Source organism: Varanus komodoensis, unplaced genomic scaffold (assembly GCF_004798865.1).
Source record: "Varanus komodoensis strain SLA01 unplaced genomic scaffold, ASM479886v1 scaffold5, whole genome shotgun sequence".
Taxonomy (NCBI): Eukaryota; Metazoa; Chordata; class Lepidosauria; order Squamata; family Varanidae; genus Varanus; species Varanus komodoensis.
Window position 1 is genome coordinate 4,615,080 of NW_025336087.1, and position 15,771 is coordinate 4,630,850.

Here is a 15,771-nt window from a genome sequence, read left to right on the forward strand (position 1 = left end):
AGCTGCCTTGGGTTCCTTGCAAGAGGGAAAAATCAAGATATAAAAATACACAAACCATAAAATACATATGCAAGCTAGATTCTGTGCAAATGAAAAGCTACCCTCTATTGTTCCTCAGTGGAAAAAAAGGTTGCCCATCCCAGCTATAGTGCAATAGTTTCCCACAAGTTGGTATTCTAAGATGTTCATTTTTGTTCATTATGTTTCACCGCATTTTTAATGGGGGGGGGGGTACAATTTTATCAGTTTAAGAGGACCTGTGAGGAAAACAGGAGACCTTCAATTTGCATTTGAAATATATTCATGGAATTTGATTGCTGAAAGCAGTAACTGAGGCTGTCTTACACCGAACTGTGGCATCTGAACCTCCCAAGTCTGATCTCTGTGGAACACAATAGCAGTATGTGAAAGAAGCCTGCGGGGGCTGCCCACCAATCCACAGAGCCAATAGGATGTTCACAAGCCTGCAGGAGCAATTAGCACAGGACAGTCATGGGAAAAGCAGCAAGAACATGAGTTCTTTTGTATCTGAGCAAATCACAGCTAGTTTTGAAAAGCAGCTCCAACAAGAGCGGTGCTATTATCTGCAGATAAAAATGCCTTGCACTGGTACTTACATTGTTTTCTTGATTCTTGTTATTCTTAAGCAGTGTAATGACACAATTATGAATAAAGAAGGCCAGGGTCAGCACTCCTGTAAGCTGAGGAAACAGAATCCTGAATTCTGAAGAAACAAGAGGGAAATTGGAATTATCAGATTGGGTACCACCACTAACACTATAATAAATATCAGCGGTCTCTATTGATTCCTATGCTAGGTTTGGTATCCATCTTTATTGCTGATGAGTTCATATTGGAGAAACCTCAATGACTCGTGATTAAAGAGATAAGGAGCAAGATAAACAGATGAAGAGGAAGCCATTGCTAAAACACAATAGTGTGATGAATGGCATAGGAAATTACTAAAGCCTAACCTGGAGCTAAATAATAGGATCCTTAGTGTATTAAAGCATTCCAAACATTTAATTTATAGAATTTGAACCAACATTCTTCCACCAAAACAGGGGCAGCTGCAAAAGGGAAGTCCTAAGTATACATTTAGGAACAAACCCTTTCTTATGCATATAAAGTTCCTGTTCCACTTTCCACCGATGCCTCTTTCTGATCTATCTACATGATGGAATAAACTGATTCAGGATAGGAAAGATCAGTTTTGGCAAATGAGAAAGCCAGAAAAATGACCCCTAATAGGTAAGCGTGTCCAATTTGGATTAGCCTACTATGTTTGATAACATTTGCAGAAGGTCACTGGTATTTAAAGGGATTGCCTTTAGAGATGGTTCAGAAACTTCAGCCACTTGGATATTAGTGGGAGCTAAGCTTTCAGCTCATGTAACACTGATACTCCATATAAAAGCTGTTTTTAACCTTGAAACCTTTAGTTGGTTTGGGCCAAACTTACTTGAAGGTGCCCCTTCACCAGTATCAGCCTGCTCACATTCTGTAAGTGCTAACAGAGGCCCTTCTCACAACACTACTGGGGCAGTTATGAAGGGACAGAAAGGAGAAGAACTTTTCAGTAGTAGGCCTGTATCTCTGGAATGGGTTTCCATTGGAGGGTTCATCAGGCACTTTCTCTAGAGGTCTTTTTTACTGGCCTTTGGTTAACTGGAGGCTGATCATTTTATTTGTAATCACTGTTTGTATTTTTAATTACTTGTTTTATCTTGCAAACCAAACTGAGATAAGTACACTTAAAATGGCCTAAAACTAATGTTACGTGACTCAAATTGTTTCATTCTCACTGCTGTTTCTCTGTCCTTACTCAAATGAAACTGTCCTGGTAGTAATTACTCTAAGGAAATGGCTAGTCTTAGGCAATACAATACATGTGTCTCCAGGACTCTACATTTGTAATTGCCCTTGGAAATTCTGTCTCTCTTGATTACCAACAAACAGATGAAGATGGAAAAATATGTCTTGTACAGCCTATTTTTCATTTTACTACTCTTTCTTAATTAAGAATTATCCAAATGAATCTTAACCACCCGTTACAGCATGTGTTGTATTATTTTCTGCAAAAGTCACACCAGTTCAAGCATGAGAACTTTCAAAATTTCAGAAACGGGGGGGGGGGGGGGGCAAAAACTAAATACTAATCCCTAAGCACATTTTACATGGGAATGAATCTCAACTACTTCAATAAAACTTTCTTCTAAGTAATGTGTTCCAGATCAGAGTGCAAGGGCCCATCTGGAGGACAAGGTAGAATAAAATAATGATGCAGTTATGGAACTCCTTAAAAGTAGCACTTCTACCACAAGGAGAAAGCATTTCCCCCAGAAAACTACAGTTTTTGCTACCACCATTCAAACATTATTCTAGTGTAATTGTGTAATGTGGAATTTGGCTGCATGATTATCAAAGGCCTTTTAAAATAAGTGTCTGGCTGGTGATAACCAACACAAGTAGAATAAAAAAGATGGAGGGAAATTGATCCACAGCTGGAAGATATAACAACTTCACTGCACTTGCAGTGAGATCACATACATAACTATTAAGAAGTCCCACTGAGTTTAACAGGAGTTCTAATCATGGTACGGACTGCAACCTTTATTATGCTTTTAAAAAGTCACTTTTAACTTAAAAGAAAACCCCAATATGTGTTTGCATTTTTAAAAGGGATTGTAAAAGTTCACTAAATCTATTTCAAGTTGCAATCGTACAGCTTTCTCCCCTTTCTTGTTGTATTGGGGGGGGGGGGGTGCTACTGCCCTCATTTTCTGATTTAACCACTAACAGAATTCTGTGTTTCTTCTTCCCACTTATGTACCATGCAGAAATTGTGTTTTTACATTTCAGCAATAAAAGTAAGATTTTGGGGCCAAGTATTTCCCTGTTGCACTAGTCAAACACAATTACTTAGCTCAATTGCTTCATCTAACAAATGTCCCAAACATTTTACAGGCTTAACATTTATTTATTACCTTTTTTGCTTTCAAGGAACTCAAAGTGTCTTACATAATCCTCCTCCTCTCAATCTCAATTCCTCACAATAACCCTGTGAGGTAGGCTAGGCTGAGTTTGTGACTGGCCCAAAGTCACCCAGTGAGCACCAAGGCTGAGTGGGGACTAGAACCTGGAGCTCCCAGGTCCCCTGCCCAACGCTCTAACCACTATACCACACCGGTTCTCACTTTTAAAAACCATTTTCTACTTCTAAAGGTGGTCGTACTTTCCACCTTCCCAGCACTGATTCACAGTTCTTGTTTGTATTTATTTTAAAATATTAGAAAGTGAAGGTACAACTAGGCTCCAGCTATCAAGAATGTTACTTCTCTATCCATTATCTGAGGACAGAATATGGTACCAGATTGAGGCACCCCACCCTAAGTTGGGTAGGACAGGGAGGAAGCCTTATCTCTATGGCTGCTGTATAACATCTGCTTCCAGAACGATCATTTTTATTATGTAAAACGTATTCTTTTTCCTTCATAAAAATAACTAAAAATGCCGTACAACTGCCTGCTTCATTTAAGGATGGCTCGTGCATGACGACCCAGTTGCCCACCCACGATCCAACAGAATGCCAAGCATGAACTTGTAGTGCTTGTGGGACTGGTCTGATTAAAGCTAAATCTGAATTCACGAAGATGTAGTTGCTGGCTTGACATCTGTTCAAATTTGCAAACAATTCATCAAAAGCTGCATCATTCTCTGCACACAGACGCACACATACCCCCCCCACCTCTGTTTGGATAGCTAGGCAGACTATAAACATTCACAGATTAAGTGCGTCAGTAAACAGAAAAACCTGAGTGGTGCATTCTGACAAAGGCCATCTGGGGACCCATCATGGAACAGCTTGGCTTTAGTTGGTTCAAGCTGAGAGCCCTGAAATGGCCATGACAGCAACCATGGCTCAAGTTCCTGCCCACGTCAACAATCTATTGCATCCTATCATAATTTTTGCTTACTTCACAAATTGACCTGTTCACATGTTGAGTTACCAATGTTAGAGGAATATGACCAGGGCCAATTGTGTGCCCAAAAGTGTGATCTCACTGACTTTGGCCCAAGACAGTCTTCCTACTTGGATCTTTACCAAGAAGCACTAAGAAGAGTACAGATCACTTCAGCTTCTTGAAATAAATGGATTACACAAATGTTCTTTCCTACCCCTGGTGTCAGGCCAAAGTTAAATCATGCTCTGTTTCTTCATTTGGATGGGAAATGTTGTTTACCACAAAAATCAGCCATTGACTAGAAAACCTTTTTAGCACTGTTATTTACACTTTTAAAATGGGTAGGAGAAGAGAGGGAAATCTTCCAAAACCATAAATCTTGAACCTTCGTGTGGACTCGTCAGAGATACATATGTTTTTAATTTTAGCAAACTGCAACTCTTTTTGTTTAATCAAAATGACCTTAGTTTAAGAATTTTATCAATCACCTAATAACCCCCCAACCCCTTCCCAAATAATAATATGGAACTTTACGCTCTGCCATCTGTAGAGAAATGAGTATTTGCACACATCACTACGCATGGGGCAAATAAAATTGGCCATAATCCGTTTCTTTAAAACATTTGTTATTGCATGGGAAGTTCAAGAAGCCCATATCTCAGGTTCTTTAGAAAAGAATAAGACTCCCAAATTACGTCTTACAGTTTAATCAAAGCTGAAGGCTCAACTTCCTCTGTCTTGAGCTTTAAAGAGGAGAGTCTGTTCCACAAACTGCAAATTCTACTTTCCATTTTAGTGCATGAGACTGACAGAAAGTGAGTGGCTAAGTGAGCTCAAAGCTGAGAGAAATCAAAACTGAGGTGTTTCCATACATGCCTAGCAGACAACTGTGATCCACAGCCATACGTACTGTCTTAGATCTCACTATATTGGTTTAAACCACAAAAAGAAAGAGGTTGATAATGGTAGGGTGATAAACTGTCAGAATGGCCTGCAGAAGCATGTCACACAAGTCACTTGCGACAGACACACAGCTGCCTTTTGAATCAGTCTACTGTGGCACAATCTGTCCACATGAGTAGGGCTTCCATTAACAAATGCTTCCTCTAAATCAGCATTACCCCTGTTTCTTGCCCTCTGATTCCAACCCAGGCTCCCAACCCCCCGAGAGAAATGTGAAGTAGTATTTCTATTCTGTCAAGTTTGTGAAAAATAGTACAAAGAACTAGTAAGCTCTGTGTTCTCCCTTCTACAACTGCAGCCAGCACAATTATCTGCAAGGAGCAAACCAGGCTGCTTCTGTTCTGGCTGGTTCTCCAAAGAAAGCAAGAGTGGGTGGCCTCAAGCATGACTTGTGGGACCCATTCAAATACTGCTTCCTGTCTTCCTCAGTTTCTTAACTCGGCTGCAGCGATGAAGAGAGACAGCAGCAGCAGGGCTAGCCCTACCCTTACACAAAGCAGTGAAGGCGTCACCTCAGGCAGCAGAAGCCAGGAGGCAGCAGCAAGTTGTTGGCAGAGAAGCCTGTATGCTACACAGCCTGCTGCCTTCGAGTTTGCACGTTGCTTCAGGTATGGTGCAGGACACTGTCCCATAATCAGTGTTGAAGACAGATCCATCCACCACTTTGGCCATCTTTTGCAGATAAAATGGGAGATGGTACCATCTTGTCCTTTGTCTCAGGCTGTCCACAAGTAATAGAGTGTGCAAGTGAACAGAGCAAGGGTGCAGAACCCCAGGTCTGCCTGGGGGATGAATCCAGCTCCCTTGGGTCCCCATGCCCCCTTCCTACTACCTATACTACCAATAATTTAGTAGCTTCCTGGCTGTTTACAGTGTCCCCACCCCAGTCAAAAAAAGGCTAAAATATGTCTCCTAAGACTTAACAACTGGCAATAAGACACTGTGTAAACCCACCACTGGAATGTGGCCCCTGAGATCTTCCTCTGAAAGGAATTTGAAAGAGATTTTGCATCTCTGAACGAGAATATTGCTTTCTGTGATCAGAAAGAGTGGGCAGGAAAGGTTCACCTCTAGGATTGGTGTTAGTCCCTGGAAGCTTGCGCCAGCTACCAGGCGCACAGCAGGCTGATGCCTTCCCTGCCTTCTCTGGCACAGCTACTCCAAGCAGCTGGTTTTGACCATGTTAATTTTCCACAATACTCCTGACCTAGCATTGCTCTAGAGTACTCTGGGAAATTAAAAGAGTGGCTTTATTCAGTCACTTGGTGCTGCTTGTTGTGCTTTCACCAGGGCTATACAAACAGGAGGGCCCACCCAGGACATTTTGCCCAGAGACCCTCAAATCTGGAAATAGCCCAGCTCAGCCCTCATCCTGTTCCTGACATTCAGGGAGCCACTACTCTGCAGCATTCCAGCCCTACTAATTCCTTGTTCATAACTGGAGCTGAGAAAAGACCTAAGGTACCCCAATGTGTGAGTGGGAACAGAGCGCCACACATCCTGGCCTGGTCCCCTCCTTACTGTTCTGGCCCCTCAGTTCCAACCTCACTGCATTCAATGTCAGGCTTGAAGGGGAATTCCACTTCCATTTGCTTGAATGCCAGTAGTACTCTCCACATGCTGGGGACCCAGACAGACCCCTACCCGCCCTGACCACTTCCTCAGCACCTTCAGAGCCTAGCTTTTCTAGTGACCTCTTTTAAAAAATTTCTTCCGTAAAAAGGCTCAAGATATTGCCTCCTTTCCTCCCTCTCATTGACCCTTGGGTCAAGGGCTTCTAGGTGGAAGATAATACTGGACTAGAATATTAACAAGAACTTCTAGTTACAGAATATTTTCCACATATATTCTTCTGCAGAGGAAAAAAGTTAAATTGGAACCACTTCCTAGCAGTTCTTTTTGGGTTCAGGCTACAACATAACCTGGAGAGCTGCAAGTCTCCTTTGGCTTGTAAAATACTAAGAGGTAGAAATTCTGAAGTTTCCCAGAGAAGAAATATTTCCCTCAACTCCATTTTAAATACAGACAACAATTAAGAATTAGAGACTGGTATAAAGATTCTCCAGAGACCAGAGTAATCCAATCAAACATCAGAAAAGGAAAACACATTCCTCAGGGTTTTTATGGCAATTCAGTGATACCCCTGGTAAGGATGGGGCCTCCCTGATGTCTCATCACAAGCATTTTAGAAATAAAACAAAGAAGTGAATGGTCTCAAGAGTGCGCAAGTAGTGCCAATGCAACTCCAGGTGCTAGCAAGTTGGAAAAGTCAGTCAATCTATCTGCAGCCTTTGGCTAGGGAATCCATCCTCCACCCATGCTGAAGTCACTCTGGAGCTGTCAGACCTGGGAATGTTTCTCACCAAACAACTTCCACACATCTTTACTCAGTTGAATTGCCCTCCCCTTTTTTGTTTTCTGACGCTCAGAAAGTTCAGAAAGAGAAAAAAATGAAAAGCAGTCTATCAGTGCAGGACAGAAGTGGCAAGAATAGGAAACACCAAGGATGTTCTGTAACCTGTGGGGCTTAAGTAGAATGGTGCTTAAGAGCATGAATTAAACATTTAAATTAGTTTAACCATCAGGGTAACCCTAGCCCAGTGGTTTTTATTGATTGATTGATTTATATCCTGCCTTTTTCCTACAAAGGGCTCAAGGCAGCTTACATCTCTTCCTCCATCTTATCCCCACAATAACAACCCTGTGAGGTAGGTTCGGCTGAGAGTCTGTGACTGGCCCAAAGTCACCCAGTTGGCTCCATGGCTGAGCGGGGACTCGAACCCAGATCCTCTGAGTCCTAGTCCCATGCTCTTAAGCACTACACCACACTGGCTCCATCAGTCTGAGGACCAGCATCAGTCCATGGAAGATTTACTGCTGGTCCCAGGGGCAGGGGTGGGGGCACATCCTGCTCACCACAGACTGGCATAGGGGCTGGCTGTGTTCCACCGCCTGTTCCTCGATTGATATCGCTTTTTTAGAGGGTGTGCCGGTGCTTCCAGGGGGGGCCAGGAAGGGAGCCAGCTGGGAGCCACACTTCACTAATTTCAGTATTTTGTTCTTTTGTTGGCATTTTTTGCTGCTTGGTTTCTTGCTGTTTTGGAGAATGTTCATTTTTTTGGTATTGTGTTTGGAGACTAATACACAGAATACTGTATTATGTGTATGGTGCTTTCAGTTTCTGCCTCATCGGCCCATGAAGTGGTTTTCTTGTTTTTTCCAGTCCACAGCTTTGGAAAGGTTGAAAACCACTGCCCTAGCCAAACCTATCTAACCCATCTGGGTACACCTAGCCAAAACAGTTTCTTACCCTCAATTTTCCCATCTGTAATTGTGGGGGGAATGGAGTGTAATGTAGGAACAAGAAAATGAACTTTTCTAGTTCCTACACTGCTGCCCTTCCAAGTCTCTGTCTTCTATTTTCTGGGCTGTAGTCTCAATTTGAGTTGATAATGGACCCAAGGTATGCAAAATTTTTCACAATTTCAACTTCTTCATTGTTGACAATATCTTTAATTCTTCTGCAGTGAGGTTTTTTGTTTTCTTAATAGTCAATTGCAGTCCTGCTTTTGCACTCTTTTCTTTTACTTTTTTCAGTAGCCGATTCAAGTTAATGCTGCTTTCTGCCAGAAAGATGGTATCATCTGGACATCTTAAATTATGGATGTATCTTCTGCCAATTTTTACTCCTCCTCCTCCTGATCCTAGTCTAACTTTGCTTAGATATTCTGCAAAAAGACTGAACAAATTTGACAAAAGTCTGATTCCTTTGCCTAAAGGAAACCATTATGTTTTTCCATATACTGTCCTAACTGTAGCTTCTTGTTCCATTAGGACAATCAAGTACTGCGGCAAATCCATTTCTTTCAGGACCATCCATAGCTTTTCATGATCCACACAGTCAAAGGCTTTGCTGCTGTCTATAAAGCATAGAAAGATTGTCTTCTAAAATTCTTTAGTAGACTTCAAAAGCCAAGATATCTTTGTGAAATGATTTCCTTCTTGGAATCCAGCTTGAACATCAGGCATTTCTCACTCCATAACAGGGTAATATGCTTTGTTGCAACACTTTGAACATAACTATGTTTGTGTGGGAAATTAGTACAATGGTTCTATGGTTGCTTCATTCTTTTGCATCTCTTTTCCCACAGACTGGAATTAAACATTTCCAGTCTGTGAGCCATTGTTTTGTTTTCCATTATTTGCTGGCATATTCTTATTAGGATTTGGACCAATTCAGTTTCTGCAGCTTGGAATACTTCTATTGGTATTGTATATGCTCCGGGTACTTTATTCCTTCTTAATGCTTTCAGAGCAGCTTTCACTTCACTTTCTAATATTGCAGGTTCTTCCTTATAGGATTCCTCTTTGAAAGAGTCTGTCATCCTTTTATCTCTTCTGTAAAGTTCTTCCTGGTCAGATAGTATAATGCCCCTGTTGGTTTTTCATCATTTCTAATCTAGGTAGCATCAAAACTTACTCTGATTTGTGATTTCTTCTTCCCCAGGAGCTCACTTAGTGCTTTCCAACCTAGGGGTCTCATGTTATGGAACTATTCTTGTTTCATTATGGGGTTTCTGAGTAAGAAATATTCTGAAATGGTTTTCCATTGCCTTCCTATGCACATTACTAAGAAGAATTAGCTTGAGTGCCACTGCCGTTGTCTGTGAAAGATCCTCTGTAAGTGTTGCATTCAAGAACAGCTGCTGCCCAGTAGCTGCCCTTCAGAAGTTTCTCTATCCCCATCACTATTGGAAATATTCATTTTCTTCTGCTGATGTGGCCATTATTCTTGAATGGTCTTGCCTCTTGGTCTGATATCTCAGCTTTGACTCTTCCATCTTGGTGACCCTGCTTCCAGTCTAGCAAAAGTCTGGTCTTCTGGTAGCATTGCACTCAGATTATCTGACATTCTTAAATCCCCTCAGTCTATTCAGGTGTACAACAAAGAAAGGTGTAGAAAAGATTGTACTCTATGTGCCATCTAAATCTATTGTCCTGTCATTTTAACAATGCTGATAAAGCAGCTGATACTCTAGCAGCTTCCTACATACTGCTCTGAAAAAAAGGAAATTGTTGAATCAAGAACTTGAGTTTCTGGGATCTCAGAAGAAAATGATAAGGCAAGAAGCTATGAATTAGATGTCCTATTAAATGACTAAAGGAAAACTTTCCGAAAATTGTTTAAAATAAAAAGTTTACCTGGGACAAAATAGTCACTCGTATTGGACCAGTTGAATTCTAAATGGAATCCCAAAAGCACAGCTTTCGTGGTAACAAGGATAATTAAATAAATTAATGAAATGGTACCTGTAGTGAGGAAGAAAGGGAAAACAAAAATGAGATCCTGAAGTATGCTTATAGCAGAAGCAAGCAACATGCAGCCCTTTGGATGGTGCAAGGCTACAACTCCCATATCCCCGACCCTTGGCCCCACTGTCTGGGGCTGATGGAAACTGAAGTCCAACAACATCTGGAGGGTCACAGGATGCCCACCCCTGAGATTTGGACTAGCAAGTGGCAGAGGGGCTTTTCTCTTGAGTTCTCTAAGACTCATACATTGGCTGATGCTGATCTGAGAAAAAAATGGGCAAATAGCATAGGACACTATCCTCCATTCAGTCTACCTATCTTTCGTGCATTTTGCTTTTTACCTGCAAATAATCTCTGGATGTAACAGGGCTCTACCAAGGTAAAGTTACTCAATATAATATTCAAACAAGGAGAGAACAGTCAGTGAGCAGGCAGATAATTATGTTAATGCCAGTTTATTTTTTAATGGCTGTGCCATTAAATATTTGTAGGGGGATGGTGTTTGCAATTAGTTAAACCCTCAACTTCTGGTAAATGGCAGCTCTTAGAAAGAGTCACAAAGAAAAATTTAAAAGGACAGGTTATATTTAGATATAGATATCTTCCTTGAAAAGTGCTGAAAAGGAAGTCCTGGAGACTTGAGTTTTCCATTTTACATGGAAAACCAGCAGGGCTAGAGACAGGCAACTAGCAGGGAATTGCAGAGGGAGAGATCAAACAGTGAGCAGAAGCACTGGAGTCAGTTTACATATTTAGCAATATCAGTTTGCTAAAATATGCTTACCAATTTTCATAAGCATGATCAACTATAAAAAAGATTGCATTACACTTTGGTTTTTGTTGCTGTTCTGAAGATTTCTCATACTGCTATCTTGGATCTGCACCTTCAAGAATACCTCCTTGGGGGTATATTTGAGGTATATTTGAAAAAACTGAAGTTGTTCCAGGGTCTAGGCATTAAATGTTTAAAAGTATATTGAAATACTGAAGAATTTGATTAAGCTGAGATATGCAAGTGAGAAAGCATGTTTTTTTCAAAACACAGTAAGATGTGTACTGGAATGTTTAGACCAAGAACATTATTGCCTACCTAAGATATTAAATTTGGCAAAGAAAGATGGAGATCTAAAATTCAATAGCAGAAGAATGACACTCAAGTAAATTGGGACTGTTTCCGATTTATTCCACCACTCTTCAAATGTCTCAAATCCTGTACTGCTGTTAGAAGCAAACATAAAAGTTTTGTTTCCAGTTATATTTGGACCACCATCACCTGGACATATTACTGTAAAGCGAAAAAGAAACAAAACAATGATTTAGTTCCAGGAAAGCATAAATGTACGTGAGACAGACACATACACTGAGTATGTGGATGCTTATTTCTGTGTGTATTTGTGTGCTGGAAGAGCCTAAACAGTGAGATGAATAAGGGCTCCATTGTGACTAGAGCAATGGGGTCACTTGGGGGTAAATTCCACATGGATTCTAGCTCCATCTTACAGTCCACAGAAAATCTGTCTTATGGCCATACCTATTTCAGTACTAGCTCTGTCTCTATATGCCTTCTCTGTGCAGTGAAATCATCAAACTAGTATAACTCTGAAAAACGTACTGTGGGGCAATACTCACTCTTCCCTTGTCCCCAGCACATATGGGTAGGGTTTATACAAGAGACACTCACAGCAGCTCTCCAGTTGAGGAAACTCAGCTGAACATTTTGCTTGTTGCTTCTAGATGCCTACTCTCCCCCCTGACCCAGTTTTTGTAGAAAATGGGAAAGAGAGCACATGCTAGCATGGCACAGCGGCTGGAACAGGGGCCTAGGAGATCTGGCTTCTAGTCCCCACTTAACCATGAAGCTGGGTGACTTTGGGCCACTCACAGAGTCTCAGCCTAAGCTACCCCACAGAGCTTTTGCTGGGAGGATAAAAATAGCGAGGAAAACTATGTAGCCCACTAAGGGTTACTTGCCATAAGAATAAGGGTGGAATATAAGTGCAATGTAATAAAAAGAAGAAAACAGCAGACAAAGGGCTGCATTTCTCTGGTGTACTGATATGAGGACTGCATCTCTAGATACATTCTCTCTCCCTCCTAAAGGCTGTACACTGTACCTTGTTATATGGAGACTGGCATTTGCCTGCTATGGGTAAGGACTTGTGCATGTACAGACAATCTCTCTCTTTCCCCCTGCCACCTTCTCCTCCCTGTGACTACACATCTCAGAGTACAAGGAAGGAAAGATTCTTAAGTCCCTTCCCTACCTGCTGAGATCTAGGGATTGCTGAGGAGGATGGAAGTGAAAGCTTCACCATTTGCCAATTATTTGTCATTGCTACAGTAGCAGGGGGGGGAAAAACCTTTTCCCCTGCAGCCCAGCCCAACTGTGAGGAAAAGGGGGTGCAATCCTGTCAGCTTTAGGGGCTACAAAGTGCCCAAGACTACTGTATTTTGATTTTAAAAATGGGCTGGGCTAAGGGAAAACCTGCACAGATAAATAAATTTTGATTATCAATCCTTTTGGGGGGGAGGGCAGTGCAGAGGGATAAGGCAGTGGTGCAGTATTTCAGTACATTCCTTTCAGTCATTAAATCTGTCCCTGTGGTTTTATATGCTATTGGTTCACAATAATCTAGGTTGAAGTCTGCTGCTCTGCCACAGTCATGTGCAGTTTCAGCCACAGCACTGTATGTAATGCAAGAATAGTCACACTGTCCCTGTAGTGTGTTGCTGTTTGGGAGGCCTGGTACAAACGACTGCCTGCAAAAATAGGCATGATTTATGCACAGAGTATGGCCCAGCTACTGTTGGACTTCTTTTCCTCACCCAGCACATGCCATTTATGTACTACCTCATTTCCATAATTACCCGTGCTGTGTTGTCTAAACCCATGGAGTTGGGGTGGTGGCTTGTGCTGGGGTGGTTGGGAAAGCGTCTCTGCCACCCACCCACATTGTGTTCAGACGACACAATCCACGGTCTGCAAGGCCGATTATGGAACTGGCATGCGTGTGGCAGAATAAATAAGCTACCATGGTTTCTTTCCCCAATAGGGGAACCCAGTCTATGTATTCCATGACCTTTTCCCCAATGCAAATTTCTTCATCCCACACTGGCTGTGTGCCTAGGCAGTTACAATGCCCTTAAACACAAAGCTTCATGGAACATTTGGTCATATTTCTGAAAGGGCAATGGATGCAAGTGAGTCATCAGCATTCTTCTTGCCAGCCTGTTTGCTGTCCATTGTCTGTCTCAAAGAAGCGTATCAGAAAAAGTTGACTGTTTTTCCGAAATTTACATGGAATTTGTATGAGGGTGAGTAGGAAAGAGAGAGAGAGAAATGGTTGATTTTTCCCATGGGGTCTGACACAAGGAAGAGCTGATATAAGTAAAAAATCAAAAATTATGTATGTTATATTTACTATTTGAAATCAGGGTAGCTTTTAATATGATCATTTTTAAAAATTGGGTATTTATGTTGGGAAAAGTAGAACCCCCAGACATTTTTTGGTGGCTATAGTCAAATTTCTCTCCAGATCTTTTTCTCATGATTTCTTTCACTGATTGATGCTACCCAGCCTTAGGATGACATAAGTACTACATAAACCCATAAGTATTTACACAATAGTGAACACAAGTATGTTTACATGGAAGGAAGTCCCTTTCCTCCTACCATCCCTTCCCATTCTCCGCCTCTTTTCTAAGTTGCATTTTGTTCTTATTCAGTAAACTTCACTAAAATGTGCCTAAAGCATGAGCTTTTGGAGCCAAAAGGCATCCAAAGATATGTAAACCTTTAGAAGACAGAATGTTCTCCAGCAGGTCGTTTCTTCACTTAAGCCCTTCCTTAATCAGCATTTTAATCAGCACTGGGAGAACTTCAAAAAGAGAAGTAGAAAATATTAAAGGGCACAGATTGTGTACTGCCTAGTGATTTAATTCTTGTCTCAAAGATTAAATGGTAAGAAATCATGAAGCACACAAAATACTATTTATTTCCTCACTACCCCATCCCCCAATGTTGTTGCCTCCTAACCTACCATCTCTCCAAGAAGTAGAACTTCCTGACAGTTAGAACAGTATGACAGTGGAACAAATGACTTAGGTAGGTTGTGGGCTCTTCCACACTGGAGGCATTCAGGGTGCAGCTGGGCAGCCATCTTTAACTTGCAGTCCTGCACTAAGCAGGTGGTTGGACCAATGGCCTTCTTGGCCCCTTCCAATTCTACTATTTTATGATTCTGTAAGTCTGAGAAGGGGTGCCTACATTAATGCATCCCATATGTGCCTTCAGCTATTCACAGAGATTGGGGACAGCAACACTGGGATGCTCTTCCTGCCAGGCCAAGAATACCTTCCATTTCCAGCAGAGATTTAAACTTTAATCAGTTACTTTGAGTATTGACTTTGCTGCCAACTCTTTAATAATATATTAAAATATTTAAAACATTAAAGAATATTAAGACTACTTGTTGGATTGTTTTGACAGTTTATCTTTTTTATTTTGTACATGATTTTAAACTACTCCAATGGCATTCAACAGTTCAGTAATATATAAATAAAAAAGCACTGGGTTTAGGTCTGGGATGCAATCCCACTGCTTCCTCCACTTTAGGCATGAAGCAAAAGGTCTTGATAGGGCTTATGATTCTTTCACACATGTGCTCACAGCAGCACAGAAACATTTCTCCATGATATTATCTTGCCCTACCTGGAAATATGAGTTAAATGAAGCAACCAGCCAGGTGTGGTTGTTCCCATGCAGTTACTGAGAACCAGCATGGCTTAGTGGTTAGAGTACTGGACTGGGACTCAAGAAATTCGGGTTCTAGTCTCTGCTCAACCATGAAGCTCACTGGGTGACTTTGGCGCAGTCAGACTCACAGCCTAACCCACACCACAGGGTTCCTTGCAAGAGGAAGAAAGGCAGGGTATATAGTAAGTTATTTCTTCAAGGGCAAACCTATTTGATTTTGTTTAAATCAACTCTGGACAGCTTGTGGTCCACGAAATCAAACCTTTGTAATGTGGTCCATGGGTTGTACACAGGCCCTGCGACCCATCACTACTGCAGTGGCGGTTTAATGCCACTGTCTGTGTAATTCCATGGGATGACAATGGCAGGATTGGGGCCTGTGGTGATTTTGGTGGTACAAAATGGCCTGCAGGCTTCCCAAAGTTGTCCAACCCATGCTAAGCCAAGGAAAGGCTGTGCTGTTTTCCAGTCTCTAGGAGGAAGCATAACCAGGAGACTTTTTCAGCCTCCAAGAAGCTTTTGTGCATGCCCAGTGGCCTATAGTTGTCTTGGTGGAACAAAGTAGCAAGCCACATTGTTTGAAGATTATCCCCATGGCAACAAATATATTTGGTTAAATTGTGACTATGAAACCACAGGAGACTTTGTGCTGTATCAGGACATTTCTGGATTAACATGCAATAACACCTCAGGTTTTCCTTACCTCTGTTGCTCCCATTTGTACCAGGAACAATATCTGTTACATTAATATCGTGAAAATAATCTGAAAAGTAA

General features: G+C 41.5%; 1 protein-coding gene across 6 annotated transcripts in view; it reads right to left on the reverse strand.

The window, feature by feature from the left end:
- Positions 1 to 15,771, reverse strand: part of SLC38A9 (solute carrier family 38 member 9) — a 70,325-nt gene that overhangs the window by 26,584 nt on the left and 27,970 nt on the right. For 5 of the 6 annotated variants that reach the window (XM_044446438.1, XM_044446441.1, XM_044446437.1 and 2 more), the window contains 4 exons: positions 15,701 to 15,760; positions 11,332 to 11,526; positions 10,131 to 10,238; positions 618 to 724 (listed from right to left, as the gene is read on the reverse strand). In XM_044446438.1, the coding sequence (XP_044302373.1) occupies positions 618 to 724; positions 10,131 to 10,238; positions 11,332 to 11,526; positions 15,701 to 15,760 (470 nt within the window). The remainder of the gene's footprint in view (positions 1 to 617; positions 725 to 10,130; positions 10,239 to 11,331; positions 11,527 to 15,700; positions 15,761 to 15,771) is intronic. The other variant, XM_044446440.1, reaches the window with a different exon arrangement.